Raw genomic sequence first — 14,346 nt, 5'->3', positions numbered from 1 at the left:
ACGGAGCTCATCAACGACGTAACGTCTACCGTGCTTTCTTTCTACATCCTCTATTTTCCACCGGGCCGAAACAATTCTAACTGTTTTTCGATACTCGAAAACTTGCTTCCAGTATTTATAATACTATCTTATATTATAAGATAGTAGTCAATTAAATAATAGAACTATTACAATGCATGTCTCCCATAAGTTCGAACATGTTACAATAGGTTACATTTCAATATAAAATTCATCTTCAACTTTGTACAGTTGATATAAAGAATGAATGAAATTAACTAAAAACATTGTAATAACATTATATTCATACTTGTTCTATGTTTTTAAATTAATGGACGCTTTGGAAGTGTGGCAATCATCACCGGATTCTTCGGAAACTGTATTGCTGTCACCATCTAGCAGTGGGATGCGAAACTAACCAAACAGGAAATTGAATTCTATTACAAAATATAAAATGTCTTTTGTGTCTTATTGACAAATGTAGAATTGTTATTTTTTTACTTGTTATTGAAATTGTGATGTTAATAATTATGTCTTCTGTTTCAACATTTCATAGTTTAAATTGTTTTTTCATCAATTCTCTCTAAGATAACATAGTTGTTTTGTCGTGACTAGAAGTTGGGGTGGGTCACAGTCGTAGCCACTTCCACGTGGTGTGACCTGGTAATTGATATCGTTTTCTAAAGATTTCTTAAAAGATAATCTTTAGAAAATGATATCGAGCTAAGAGCTACGATTCTTGTTTATTGTAAATAATACTGATGCAATAAGTAATTATAAATAATACTTATCACAAATAAATAAGTGTAAATATTCTGTTTTCATGTTATTTATAAACTGAAAATAATACCAAGCATATACATTGAAAATACTTTATATTGTATTTTAATTATGAAATAAATTGTGGTTTCATATGAGCTGTATCACCAAAAATCCATAATGTTACAATGCCATCAGGGTAAATGGTGATCCATGTAATACTCGCATGGCTTAAACTTAGACGGAACCAACTTTGTGGTGGAAATTGTAGAGCTCTGAAATCAATAAATACATTAAAAGAAGAATCAATAAAATAACTAAATAATATACAAGATATAGCTTACCGGCATACAAAATATCTAATGACATTTGCATGGCAAACAAGAATTGTATAAGAATCTTTCTCTTGGCTAGGATCTGCGCGATGAAAATATTTCCTAAATGCCGCTTCTATTCTCGGTCCATCTCTAAAAAACTAAAGAATATTATTTTAAATGTGCATAGTTTCAATTTCTTAGTAATTCATATTTCTTTTAAAAGCAATTCTTCCAATTCCATAAAATACCTACATTTACTTCAGGCCTCCAATGGATCATTGGCTCAGGTTGAATTGGTGCACCTTCATTAAGAAGTGAATCATTCTTTACTTCTACATTCTTAAGATTTTTCTGTATAATTTCAGCAGTCTCCTGTGCTCGAATCATAGTTGAATGTATAAGTGAATTATATGGAAATCCCAATTCCTGTAATCTCTTTCCTGTTATCTCAGCCTGTTGTCTGCCTTTGTAATAGTTTAAATTTTAATTTAACTTTATGTAAAACATAAGTATCAAATTATAAATAATTGATTGTTTTGATTTTTAAACTGCTTATCATAATTACAATGTGTAACTACAATACTGCAATAAAACTACATTTATTAAAGATTAAACATTATATCAAAGCATAAATTATTTGTAAAAATTGCTTACCAAGATCTGTAAGTGTTCCTTCAGCCTCTGTTTTGACTTTTGTATTATATTGTCCATGACGAATCAAAATGATATGACATATTGCTTTTGATGTTTTATGTATTAATTCTTTGTTGTATGTATTTTCATCAATCCCACTGCCTGCTTTCTTTGGGTTTATTAAACTTTTTGGATCTCTTCTATAAATGAAATTATAAGCTTTAAAGCATTAGATTAAAAATAAATGAATAAATAATTAACTAAATTAATAACTTCATACTAGTTAATTTTGATTTTATTCATTTATTAAGAAAAAATAATTTTAATTACATATAAAGAGTAAATTACAAGGTCAGTAATATTTTTATAGATAAACATTGATAATGATAATACAGAATATAACCTATCCCAATTATGATTCCATTTGGCCCAAGATGATGAGAGTGGCATCCAAGGATTATCTTCTTGTGGTACCTCATTATTATCATTATCATTTGGATGAAAAAAAACAGCACTACTTATTGCACCAAATCCTGTGATCCATTTCCTAAAATTTGAACTTACAGGCATGATTACAGTTGCTTGTACTATATAACTTGGAACAAAACAGTTACCTTCAGTGACTAGGAATACATATGATTGGTCGCTCACAAAATTGTACATACAACTGAAGATAAAAAAGGAATCACTGTAAATATTTTTAGTAACAGTGACAAAATTCATTTTTTTCTCCATTTCTTCATAACTTTTTATTCGTTTTTATCAGCATAACATATTACATTTTAAATGATACATAAGTGTTTCAAATTTATAAAATTTTTATAAAATCAATTCTACTATAAGATTACATATGTAACATGTAATATTTTTTAATTTGTAGGTTTACGATTTTTATTACAAAATCAATTTTTTAGAAACACAATCATCTGAAAAAATCTACTGATTACTTTTATATAAAAGTAATTCTTTTGGATATGCACTTAATCTAACATGTATGAAATTTCATGAAAGTATATATATATATATATTTGACTACTGTTAAATAAGTTAAAGTTAGAACCAAACATTAAGATAGTTAATTTTAATGTATTGTTACAAAATAAATTGAACGTGTATTTGACTATTAAATGTAACATATACTATGAATGTTAAAAGGATGAATTATTTTTAAAACAATCTTAGTGAATGGTGTCAGTTTATAACAGTTCCAATTAGTATGTTTACTGAACATAGTCAATTATAATTTTTTATCAACGAATAATACATTTTCCCCATGAAATTTTATTAGAATGATAGTGTGTGTATGTATATATGTATATATGTAAAAGTCATAATACTTTATAAAAAATATACTTGTGTATTTACTGAAATACTTCATCATAAAATTAATATAATTTTTAATAAATCATTTAATGGTGTGCAACAATGATACATATTTTATCAAATGATTTCATGATCAATTCATAAATGATAATAAGCATCTGAACGTTTTATAGATAAAAAACTTGTGAGTAAAAATATACTCATCATTAATTTATAAATTCATGCACTTATAAGCTTATACATATCAAGCATGATATAAATTTTTTTGTATTAAACAAAAAATTCGAAGAATTCTATATTATAATTATAAACGTTTGTTCAATTATTCTGTTAATGTCTTTAAACATTTATAATGTATGTACGTTATTAATTCACTAAATGGGAAAAGCAATGTTCAATATAACTAAGAAATGTCCACAGATTATTTTAAAATATAACGTGTTTTAAAAATAATATGAATATTCAAGTGCTCAATTGTGCAAAATAAAAATCAATCACTAACTATACGTCGATATTTCCTGTTGGGAGGAAATACTTCTTCATCTTCATCTCTATCAGCCGAAAGGAAAGGATCATCGTAAGCATAATTTGGAGCCCATTTTAACAATAATTTTTCAAAAAATTCTTCTAAATTTCGAGCTTCTTGATACACTTGTGATTCAACCTAAACAAAATAACATCATATGATCATATAAAATTTTTTTAAATGTAATACAATAATAATATACTGATATTGAGGAACGTAAACAATTATAACTTTTTAAAACAAAACTTACAGGGTTGTATGTAAAAGCATTCTTAAACATCAATCTGATATCTGCCATCACCTGTCTCAAATCTGTATAATGATTTGGATGTTTAGGTTTTAATTTATCTCTAATTACATCCAATGCAATTGGCTTCTTTATAATACGATGATAGTCAACTATCTGTTGATGAAAAACAAACAAATTTAATTACATTTATGTTATATACATATACATAATACATATAATATAAACGATTACAATAAATTTACCTCGCTAGATACGACTTCGCGAAAAGGTAAACTTTGTTCGTACTGACAATAAAGTTCTAATACAATTCTTTGCGCAATTCGTAATTCTTTCGCGCTCATTGTGTTCGGTTTTCTTTCTTCTGGGGGATCATCCGAGCAATCAAGAACATTCGTACATAACATACATTGCCAAGTTTCGCTTTCACTGGTGCACAAAAGAATTTTATATGAATATTTATAAGCCTTATTAAGTTATAGGATTTTATATACTTACTCAGGAAACGATCTTAAGCTAGGAATATGACAATATAAATGGAAGACTTTTGGGCATTTATCACAACACAATACTGCATCTCCTCCATCCATACATACTGCACACCAGTCTTCATTGGGATCATCCTTTGTCATGGATGCTGCAGTATTTTTTGAATTATCTATTGAACATATAATTGTGTATATATATATTTATCATTATATTTCATGTATACTATATGTATCTTTAAACATATTTTATATAATTATTTCTAAGCTATTAAAATACCTGATGAATTTTCAGTCATTGGATTCATTCCTTCATCCGTTGAACTATCTACTTGAGTAGAATCTAATTGATTTCGTTGAGCTTCTGGTATTACCACGATTCCGTTACTATCTAATTTTGCGATAGTGAGCATTAAATCGTTTAAGGATTTTTGGCAAAATTTATCTAAACTTTTTTCAGTTTCATCTGATTTTCCAGCAGGCACAGGACTAGGCGTTTTAGGTACTGATGAGCTGACTGTGTGACCAACAGATACTGCATTTTGTGACTGAGGTGGATTGTCGGAGACAGTACTTGTTTGTGTACTATATTTTTGATTTGCATTTGATTGCTGATTTTTTAATGTTATTTTGTAAGTATCATTAGTAGGAACTGGCATGGAAGGTGTTTGATGACGGGAAGTATAACAAGGAAGACAAGGATTAACATTTTGAGGAATATGCCAACGAGCTGCAGCTGGTTGTTGAATAGGATAATTTATATGTTGCGTAGATAGAGAAGTTGGGTTACATTGTTGAAGCCTCATATTAGGCATTGAAATAGATGTATTTGGTGGTTGATACGTATGTGGTGGTACTGGTCGTTGAGAATTATTTGGAGGATATCTATAAGGTGGTAAGCGATATGGTACATGATTTGTAGAAGGACGAAAAGGAGGGGGATTATGTGCAAGAAGTCCGCGTAAACTTGTGTTCTGTCCCAGTTGGTCTATATGAACCTGTTGATGAGGATGTGTAGATGATGTTACTTGTTGATGACAACTTCCTAAAGGACGCTGTTGCATCATTAATGGCTGTTGCAGTCTATTATTAAAATTAACTGCATACGGCACACGTGGCTGATGGGCCTGTGGTGATGATCGAGGTGGCATATTATTCAGAGGATGATGTTGCATATAGTTTTGCGATTGTGGTTGCTGCTGCTGCTGTTGGGATGCTAGATGAAGAGGCACTTGCTGATAGGAATTTTGTTGCATATTATTCGAGGGTTGTGTTGCAGCTGGTAATGGTGTAGCTACGGAAGAACCATCCATATGCACATTTGATAGATTAGTTGTTTGCTTTTGATCTGTTTGAGATTCATTATACGGTGCATTTACTCCACCTAATGGAGATATTGAAGGGTATACTCTACCATCTACAACTATTGCTCCAATGGATGAAACCACTGAAATTAAAAAAATATATATATTTTACGTGATGTAAATGAAATGTTTATTATTTTACTGTAATTAAGAAAGTAAAATAATTTTAGTTTATAGCAATACCACAAACTACCTATATTAATAGTATATAATTAAGCACCTATTATTATTAATTTAACCTTTTATCAAATCTGGTACTTTTTCCAAAGATAAGTGTATTCTAACTGGTATTTCTGGATTTGGAATGTCCGCTCGTCTACTTTTGATTCTTTGCAAATGACTCGTAACAGATCTGTAATAACGGTATTGTAAAACGTTTCTGATCATTTTTAAGTCTTTTACAGTATTAACTAAATACATACTTTTTGCTATATAGTAATTCCATATCTGAACCCTTTTTCAAAGCATGAGTTACAAACTGAATACAATGATCTGTAAGTTTCGATAATTGGTCTAAAGCAACTTTTTTTTCGTTTAAAGTATTCTGTTTTTGATCACAAACTTCATTTAAACGCATAACCAACTGTTTTCCTCTTGTGTTAATTGCATTTGTTAATCTGTATAAAAGGTATTACATAAGTTAAATAATTTTGTTTAAAACATAAGATTAAGTACAAAATTTAAGAAAAACTTACTGCACCACCATTTGTGTTATGTCTTGTACTAAACTTTTCTTTTTTTCTAAAATGAGAACTTGCCTATCTTCTATAACTTTCATTGCACTTTTCAATAAAACCCGCTTATAACTGAAAACAAACACATTTTAAACATAGTTAGAATTTCTAAAACAATGCAGTAATTGTACAAAAAAAATATTTAAAGAAAAGTTAAGGAAATTACCTCACTTCCTTAAGTAAAGTAGATACCGAAGATCGTGTTTCAGCAGCAATTTCATGAATGAATTTGTACTTATGATCTCTGTGTTCAGTTAACTGACAATCTCTACAAGTTAGTCTATCACATGTTTGACAAAATAAAGACAACTGTTCATGCGAATGAATGGTACAAAACAAACAGCCAGGTATTTTTTTGCTACTTTTCTTAACATTATCTCTATCATTGGCTACTTCATCCTTTGGTTTAATTGTGTGATCTTTTGTTATTTTTAATCTTTGATGTGCCTGAAAAATACGATATTCAAAATAATTTCTATCTGATTTTTAAAAAACTATAATAACATGATACAATATTATAATTTTATTACCAGAACACAACTCTGACAAATAAATTCTTCGCATTCCACACACCAACTTGTGGCAGTAGCATTATCGTGACAACTAGTACATTTTTTTTCTTCCTCTGTTTCTTTAGATTCATCATCAGTACCTGGACTATTATCTTCTTCTATAAGCTTTGAAAGAAATCGATTCTCAATTAAATTTTCTGCTTGAGTGGTAACATTACAAATTTGACATGCAATCACATTGCTTTCCACTGTAACAATAAATAGTAAACAAAAGTTAATCGTATGAAGTACGTATATACATTTAAAGCAAAAAGTTTAATTGCATAAATACAAAAATATATTCAAAACAGATAAAATGTTTGAGTACTTAGTTATATGAATATTGAGAATGAACTAAAAGTCATATACTACGCATATTAGGATTTATGAAATAAAAAATAATAAATAAGTAATACAGTCTTACACAAGACATCCACGTCAACTGATGTATTATGATCACTGAGTTTACTATTGACACATGCTGTGCATGCTGCATGTAAACATTCTAAAAGTTTTGGATCATCACCAAAAGTGAATGTTTTTCCACAAAATACACACTTCGATAAAAATGCACGCGTTTCATTCTCTTGACCATCTGTTGTACATTCAATACGCTGTTCGCACTCTTCTTCAATGCAAACGCCCTGCACTTGGGATGGTTGCATGTCTTGCTTCGCGCCACTGTGATCAAGCGGTTCCTCTTTAACCGTAGCTAATGGGCCTGTTGTTAATAGCTCATTTGTTCGAGTCTCCATGTTACAATTATTCAAGTACCAATAAATACGCACAAGAATTGTTTTTATATGTTATGAAAATATATATTTCTTAAACCGTGTAGCGCCATTGTCCACCATATTAATTTTCTATTGCTTGCAATTACTGCAATGTAGATATGTAACTCAACAGCAAGGAGTAATGGCGCTCTCTGAATCGGCGACTGTGAATCTGACGAATACCTTGTGAATACCGCAATATAAAAAAATAGAAATATGAGAAATATTTTCAGGAACAATTTTTACATAATATTTTCCATATCTTTGGTACAAAATTACTAGTACATTGAGTAATTGAAGCTTTTTAAATACAGCTTCGGTCTAATAGTCTAATCTAGTTATGTCAAGAAGAGCTGCGGGTTTCCCTCACTCCATGTTTTTAACAGAGAAGAATAGATTCTATTTTATATCTCGTCTGTTGTACAATCTTTCCTCTTTTGTCACAACTTATTTGACTTGACCCAAAGTTTCGTAAAACATGGCTGATCTAATCTATATCAATTTATATAAGTTGAGTTTTGGGCGCGCATCACGTTGCGTGTCGATTTATGCGCGGTAAACTTGCAACATAGACTTTAAATATTGTTGATAGGATAATCACTTTATTTATTATAGTAAAAGGGTGGAGTGCAGTGGTGGAGTGTTAAAAGTATATGTATTCACAGTATACTTTATTATATCAAACATTATTGTATCAAAATATGTTAGATATACTGTAAAGTATTTGAAAATTATTTCACTTTTTTATAACTATAAGTTTCTAGTACATTTATCTTTAGAAACATAATCTTAGAAGAGGTAAGCAGAGGTAAGTCACATAAAAGGACAATGATTAATTGTAGATAAATATTTTTTAGTAATTGATTAATATTATATATCTATTTTTAATGAGATTCAAGTATTAACAGTATGTAATATTTTTATCCAGTTTTAAGTTATCATGGCTACCGACAAAGTAACTTTAGGTGATGCTTTGTCGAATGTTGATGTACTTGATGAATTTACATTGCCATATGAACAGCCTTGCATCGAGGCACAACCATGTTCTATAGTATATCAAGCCAATTTTGATACTAATTTTGAAGATAGAAATGGTTTTGTAACTGGAATTGCTAAATATATCGAAGAGGCTACTGTTCATGCAAGTTTGGTAATTATATTAATAACTATCAAATATAAATCTTTTTCTACTATTTATAAAAAATAATCTTCTTTACTTCTATTTTAAAGAATGAATTATTAGAGGAAGGATTGAAACATGCAGTGATGTTATATACATGGAGATGCTGCTCCCGTGCAATTCCTCAGCCAAAATCTAATGAACAGCCAAACAGAGTAGAAATTTATGAAAAAACAGTAGAAGTATTAGCACCAGAAGTAAACAAATTACTGAATTTTATGTATTTTCAAGTAAGCATTTAATTACTTAATAATTTTGCCTTGTACGTATATATGTTTACGTGTATGAAATTCATATAATATTATCTTTCAGAGAAAAGCAATTGAAAGGTTTTCTGGAGAAGTAAAACGTTTATGTCATCATGAAAAAAGAAAAGATTTTGTTTCAGAAGCATACTTACTTACATTAGGAAAATTTATTAACATGTTTGCAGTTTTAGATGAACTTAAAAATATGAAATCTAGCGTGAAAAATGATTATTCTACGTATAGAAGGTAACGGTTATTTTCTTAGTTGTATCAGTAACAAAAGTTTGATTGAAAAGAATAACACTTTCTTTTCAGAGCTGCTCAGTTTCTTAAAGTAATGTCTGATTCTCAAACATTGCAAGAATCTCAAAATTTATCAATGTTTTTAGCTACCCAAAATAAAATTCGCGATACAGTAAAAGAAAATTTGGAAAAGATTGCAGGATACGAAGAGTTGCTTGCAGATGTTGTTAATATATGTGTTCATATGTTTGAGACTAAAATGTATTTGACCCCAAATGAAAAACATATGTTAGTAAAAGTAATGGGATTTGGTTTATTCTTAATGGATAGTGAACTCTGCAATATCAATAAACTAGACCAAAAAAAGAAATTAAAATTAGACAGAATTGATAGAATCTTCAAAAATTTAGAAGTAGTACCATTATTTGGTGACATGCAAATTGCACCTTTTAATTATATCAAACGTTCCAAACATTTTGATGCATCCAAATGGCCACTGTCTGCTTCTTCAAATAGTATAAGCCCTCAAGCTGATCTTATGGTACACCTTCCACAAATTAGAGAAGATCATGTAAAATACATTAGTGAATTAGCAAGGTAATAATAAAAAATAATTACTGTTTTTAAATATGAAAAAAGAAACAGTATACCTGAATTTATACAAAAAATATTAATTTTATTAATCACAATACAGATATAGTAATGAAGTAACCACAACATATAAAGAATGTGGAAGTGATGCAGAAAATCGGGAAACTGCAGAATTAGCATTACGGGGATTGCAATTACTTTCTCAGTGGACGAGTGTCGTGACCGAACTCTATAGCTGGAAACTTCTCCATCCAACTGATCATCATATGAATAAAGAATGTCCACAAGAAGCTGAAGAATACGAGAGAGTAAGATATATTAATAATTTTTCTATTCTATAAATATAAATATATTTTATTGTTTAGGCTACACGTTACAATTATACAGACGAAGAGAAATTTGCTTTGATAGAAGTTATTGCAATGATTAAAGGATTACAAGTACTAATGGCGCGTATGGAAACCGTCTTTATTGATGCGATTCGTCGAAATATATATGCAGAGTTACAAGATTTTGTACAACTTATTTTGCGAGAACCATTGCGTAAAGCAATAAAAAATAAAAAAGATCTTATTAGGAGGTAGATATATTAATTTGTTCAACAAAGGATATTGTTCAAGCATTAAATTATTTATCCATCTTTTTAGCATTATTGTGTCTGTAAGAGAAACTTGTGCAGATTGGCATTTTGGTGTAGAACCATTAGGAGATCCTGCACTAAAAGGAAAGAAAGATCCTGACAATGGATTTGGTATTAAGGTACCACGCAGAAATGTTGGTAAGATTGGAAAAAATTACATTTATCAATGTTACATGATTTTTGACTTTTTGACTTTTAAAATCAATATATTTGTTTAGGACCGTCTTCGACACAGCTTTATATGGTCCGTACTATGTTAGAATCATTGATTGCCGATAAGAGTGGTGGGAAACGTACTTTGAGAAAAGATATTGATGGACAGTACCTTGTTCAAATTGATCAGTTTCATAAAACTAGTTTTTATTGGAGTTATCTCTTAAATTTTAGTGGTAAGTACAACTTACCATAGTTGTCAGTTTCATAATATGTACAGTAATTTGTTAATATGTATATTTATCTTTTTGTAGAATCATTGCAGGACTGTTGTGATTTATCTCAATTATGGTACAGGGAATTTTACCTAGAAATGACTATGGGTCGAAAGATACAGGTAATTAAAATTCTTTATTCAATTTTTCTGCTCTAAAAATAGTATATTGTGTGCTTGATTTCATGGTTAGAAATGCCAAGTACGCCATCAACATAATGAAGAGTGCAGTGATTTGATCACCATGGAGAAGCGTATTCAGGTACTCTATTATATTAATGTCATTATAAATATTTTATGATTATCTGTACTAATGATTTTATACCAGGTACAAAAATTATCAATGCATATTTTAGTTTCCCATCGAGATGTCCATGCCGTGGATATTAACCGATCATATATTACGAAGCAAGGAACCATCAATGATGGAGTAAGTAAAAGTAAGACATATTTACGATTTGCATTTTTTAATGCAATATTTCTTTTAGGTATGTTTTATATCCACTTGATTTGTACAATGATAGCGCATTGTACGCTTTAACTATATTTCGTAAACAATTTCTTTACGATGAAGTAGAAGCTGAAGTGAACTTATGTTTTGATCAGTTTGTTTACAAGCTTAGTGAACAAATTTTTGCTCATTATAAACAATTAGCTGCAAGTATCTTGTTAGATAAAAGATTTCGAGTAGAATGTGTTGCATTAGGAGCATATTTACTTCCTTATCCTCGCGCCAATAGATACGAAACTTTACTTAAACAGAGGCATGTACAATTATTGGGAAGAAGTATTGATTTAAATAAATTGATTACTCAGCGCATTAACGCGGATATGCAAAAATCATTGGATTTAGCAATAAGTAAATTTGAATCTGGCGATATCACAGGAGTTGTAGTAAGTCAATTACCTTTATTGAATAGTTGAATATTATACGGGGTTTAAATTACAAAATAATACAATATATTTTATAGGAATTAGAAGGACTTTTACAAGTGAACCGTCTTACTCATAAACTTTTAAGTAAATGGCTTGCATTGGATGAATATGATGCTATGTTCCGTGAAGCAAATCATAATGTTTTAGCTCCATATGGAAGAATTACACTTCATGTATTTTGGGAACTGAATTATGATTTTCTTCCTAGTTATTGCTATAATGCAGCAACAAATAGGTATAACAAAACAAAGAAGAAAAATATAAAATTAGTAATTAATTCGTATTAAAATATGATATGCTTATAATAGGTTTGTAAAATGTCGCGGACTACAATTTGTACAACCAGTACATAGAGATAAACCTCCACAAATGTCTCACCATTATCTCTGGGGAAGTAAACAATTAAATTTAGCGTATAGTACACAATATGGGCAATATTCAGGATTTGTTGGCCCGCAGCATTTTCGAACAATGTGTAAACTTCTTGGATATCAAGGTATTGCAGTGGTAATGGAAGAACTTTTAAAAATTGTAAAATCTTTAATTCAAGGAAGTTTACACCAATTTACTAAGACCTTAATGGAGGCTATGCCAAAAGTTTGTAAACTTCCGAGATATGATTACGGTTCTCCAGGAGTTTTGGGGTATTATCATGCCCAGTTAAATGACATTGTGCAATATCCAGACGCTAAAACTGAACTTTTCCATAATTTTCGTGAATTTGGTAACACAATTTTGTTTTGCCTTTTAATGGAACAAGCTTTATCACAAGAAGAAGTTTGTGATTTATTACACGCAGCACCATTTCAAAACATATTGCCTAGACCATATTGCAAAGGTATGATTTTTCAACTTTCAAAAATAAAAGCATTTTTTAAATATTAAAGTAATTTAAACTTCAGAAGGTGAAAAACCAGAAACCAAACAAAAGCGTCTTGAAGCTAAATACGCTGCTTTACAAATTGTTCCAAATGTAGATAAATTAGGTACAGCTAAGGTAAGTAACAAAGAACTGTTAAAAAATGTGCAGAAAATATAGATCTTATTTAAATTGTTTAGCAAGCAATGATTGCCAGAGAAGGGGACTTATTAACACGAGAACGGCTTTGTTGTGGTTTGTCAATATTCGAAGTAGTACTTAGTAGACTGCATAGTTTTTTAAATGATCCCATTTGGGTTGGTCCTCCTCCCGCTAACGGAGTAATGAATGTCGATGAATGCACAGAATTTCATAGATTATGGAGTGCATTGCAGTTTGTATATTGCATTCCCGTCGGAGAAACAGAATTTACAGTCGAGTTAGTGATTCACATTTGTATAAAATTGATATCGTAATAATTAGAATATGCACAAATTTTGTATAAATATCCATATTTTAGAGAATTATTTGGTGAAGGATTGCACTGGGCTGGATGCACCATGATAGTATTACTTGGTCAACAAAGAAGATTCGAAGCTTTGGATTTTTGTTATCACATTTTAAGAGTACAACGCGTAGATGGTAAAGACGAAAATGTTAAAGGAATTGTAAGTATTGATAAATGAATTATACTTCTTTTCATTAACTATATCTAATTAATCATTTACTTCCACCTCTATTAACTAGCACTTAAAAAGAATGGTGGATAGAATCAGAAGATTTCAAGTATTAAATTCACAAATTTTTGCTGTATTAAATAAATACTTGAAAAGCGGAGATAGTGATGCAACAAGTGTTGAACATGTTCGGTGTTTTCCACCTCCGATTCATCCTTCGCTTGCCCATGCACAGCAGCAACATTACCATACGCCAGAGTATTTACGTGAAATAAATCATCAGTAAAGTAATGTCGTAAACAAGAATATATTTTATTCAATAATAATGAAGGCTGAGTTTTACTTTCTAAATCATTCGTAAATGTAATTAAGGTATGGAATATTTATCATTTAAAATATTTTTTAAATAATCTAGAATATTTGTTTAAAAACATATTCTCACTTCTACAAACATGATATTAAAATAATTATATTCACACGTTTGAATATAATCAAAGATCAATTATGTAAATTTATTAGTATTTAGATTGTTACATTAATCAGTATTATTTATAAGTTAATAAGATATATCATTCAAATTTTTTATGTATTTACTGTGAATTCTTAAATTTGTTGTATTATGCTTTATTTATTTGTATCAAAACTTTTATCGCGTATAAATATTTTTAATAAGTATAACAAAGAATGTATAAAATATTTGTAATTAGTGATAAATATCCAGTAAATCTTTATCACTATTTGAAAATGTATACATATATAATCTATACATATATATCTGATGCACTTTTACTATCATTTTTGGAATAAAAGAAGTCATATAAACAGAAAAAAACTGA

The 14,346-nt window shown here is 29.6% G+C and overlaps 3 protein-coding genes across 3 annotated transcripts; 1 reads left to right on the top strand and 2 right to left on the bottom strand.

Annotated features, from left to right (window-relative positions):
• Positions 1 to 810: 810 nt before the first annotated feature.
• Positions 811 to 2,344, bottom strand: LOC114874735 (serine/threonine-protein phosphatase PGAM5, mitochondrial). Its single transcript, XM_029184304.2, has 5 exons — positions 2,110 to 2,344; positions 1,728 to 1,906; positions 1,326 to 1,537; positions 1,101 to 1,231; positions 811 to 1,031 (listed from the first exon to the last, which is right to left on the bottom strand). Exons 1-5 carry the CDS (start codon positions 2,274 to 2,276, stop codon positions 887 to 889), a joined length of 834 nt encoding a protein of 277 aa, XP_029040137.1. The 5' UTR covers positions 2,277 to 2,344; the 3' UTR covers positions 811 to 886.
• A 242-nt stretch (positions 2,345 to 2,586) lies between these two features.
• On the bottom strand, positions 2,587 to 7,820 carry LOC114874748 (E3 ubiquitin-protein ligase TRIM33). Its single transcript, XM_029184329.2, has 11 exons — positions 7,361 to 7,820; positions 6,916 to 7,145; positions 6,552 to 6,832; positions 6,347 to 6,457; positions 6,074 to 6,268; positions 5,891 to 6,003; positions 4,568 to 5,734; positions 4,301 to 4,460; positions 4,048 to 4,231; positions 3,806 to 3,958; positions 2,587 to 3,693 (listed from the first exon to the last, which is right to left on the bottom strand). Exons 1-11 carry the CDS (start codon positions 7,689 to 7,691, stop codon positions 3,520 to 3,522), a joined length of 3,099 nt encoding a protein of 1,032 aa, XP_029040162.1. The 5' UTR covers positions 7,692 to 7,820; the 3' UTR covers positions 2,587 to 3,519.
• A 169-nt stretch (positions 7,821 to 7,989) lies between these two features.
• On the top strand, positions 7,990 to 14,284 carry LOC114874747 (cytoplasmic FMR1-interacting protein). The gene is made up of 19 exons (XM_029184328.2): positions 7,990 to 8,517; positions 8,638 to 8,859; positions 8,940 to 9,119; positions 9,202 to 9,383; positions 9,453 to 9,977; positions 10,075 to 10,279; positions 10,337 to 10,551; positions 10,619 to 10,749; positions 10,830 to 11,000; positions 11,079 to 11,161; positions 11,232 to 11,300; positions 11,395 to 11,468; positions 11,527 to 11,932; positions 12,010 to 12,209; positions 12,283 to 12,812; positions 12,877 to 12,971; positions 13,034 to 13,272; positions 13,354 to 13,501; positions 13,581 to 14,284. Exons 2-19 carry the CDS (start codon positions 8,650 to 8,652, stop codon positions 13,794 to 13,796), a joined length of 3,879 nt encoding a protein of 1,292 aa, XP_029040161.1. The 5' UTR covers positions 7,990 to 8,517; positions 8,638 to 8,649; the 3' UTR covers positions 13,797 to 14,284.
• Positions 14,285 to 14,346: the final 62 nt, after the last annotated feature.

The sequence above is a fragment of the Osmia bicornis genome, chromosome 4 (assembly GCF_907164935.1).
Source record: "Osmia bicornis bicornis chromosome 4, iOsmBic2.1, whole genome shotgun sequence".
NCBI classification, from domain to species: Eukaryota; Metazoa; Arthropoda; class Insecta; order Hymenoptera; family Megachilidae; genus Osmia; species Osmia bicornis.
The sequence above is the reverse complement of the archived record's forward strand: the minus strand, read 5'-3'. Positions and strand labels throughout refer to the sequence as shown.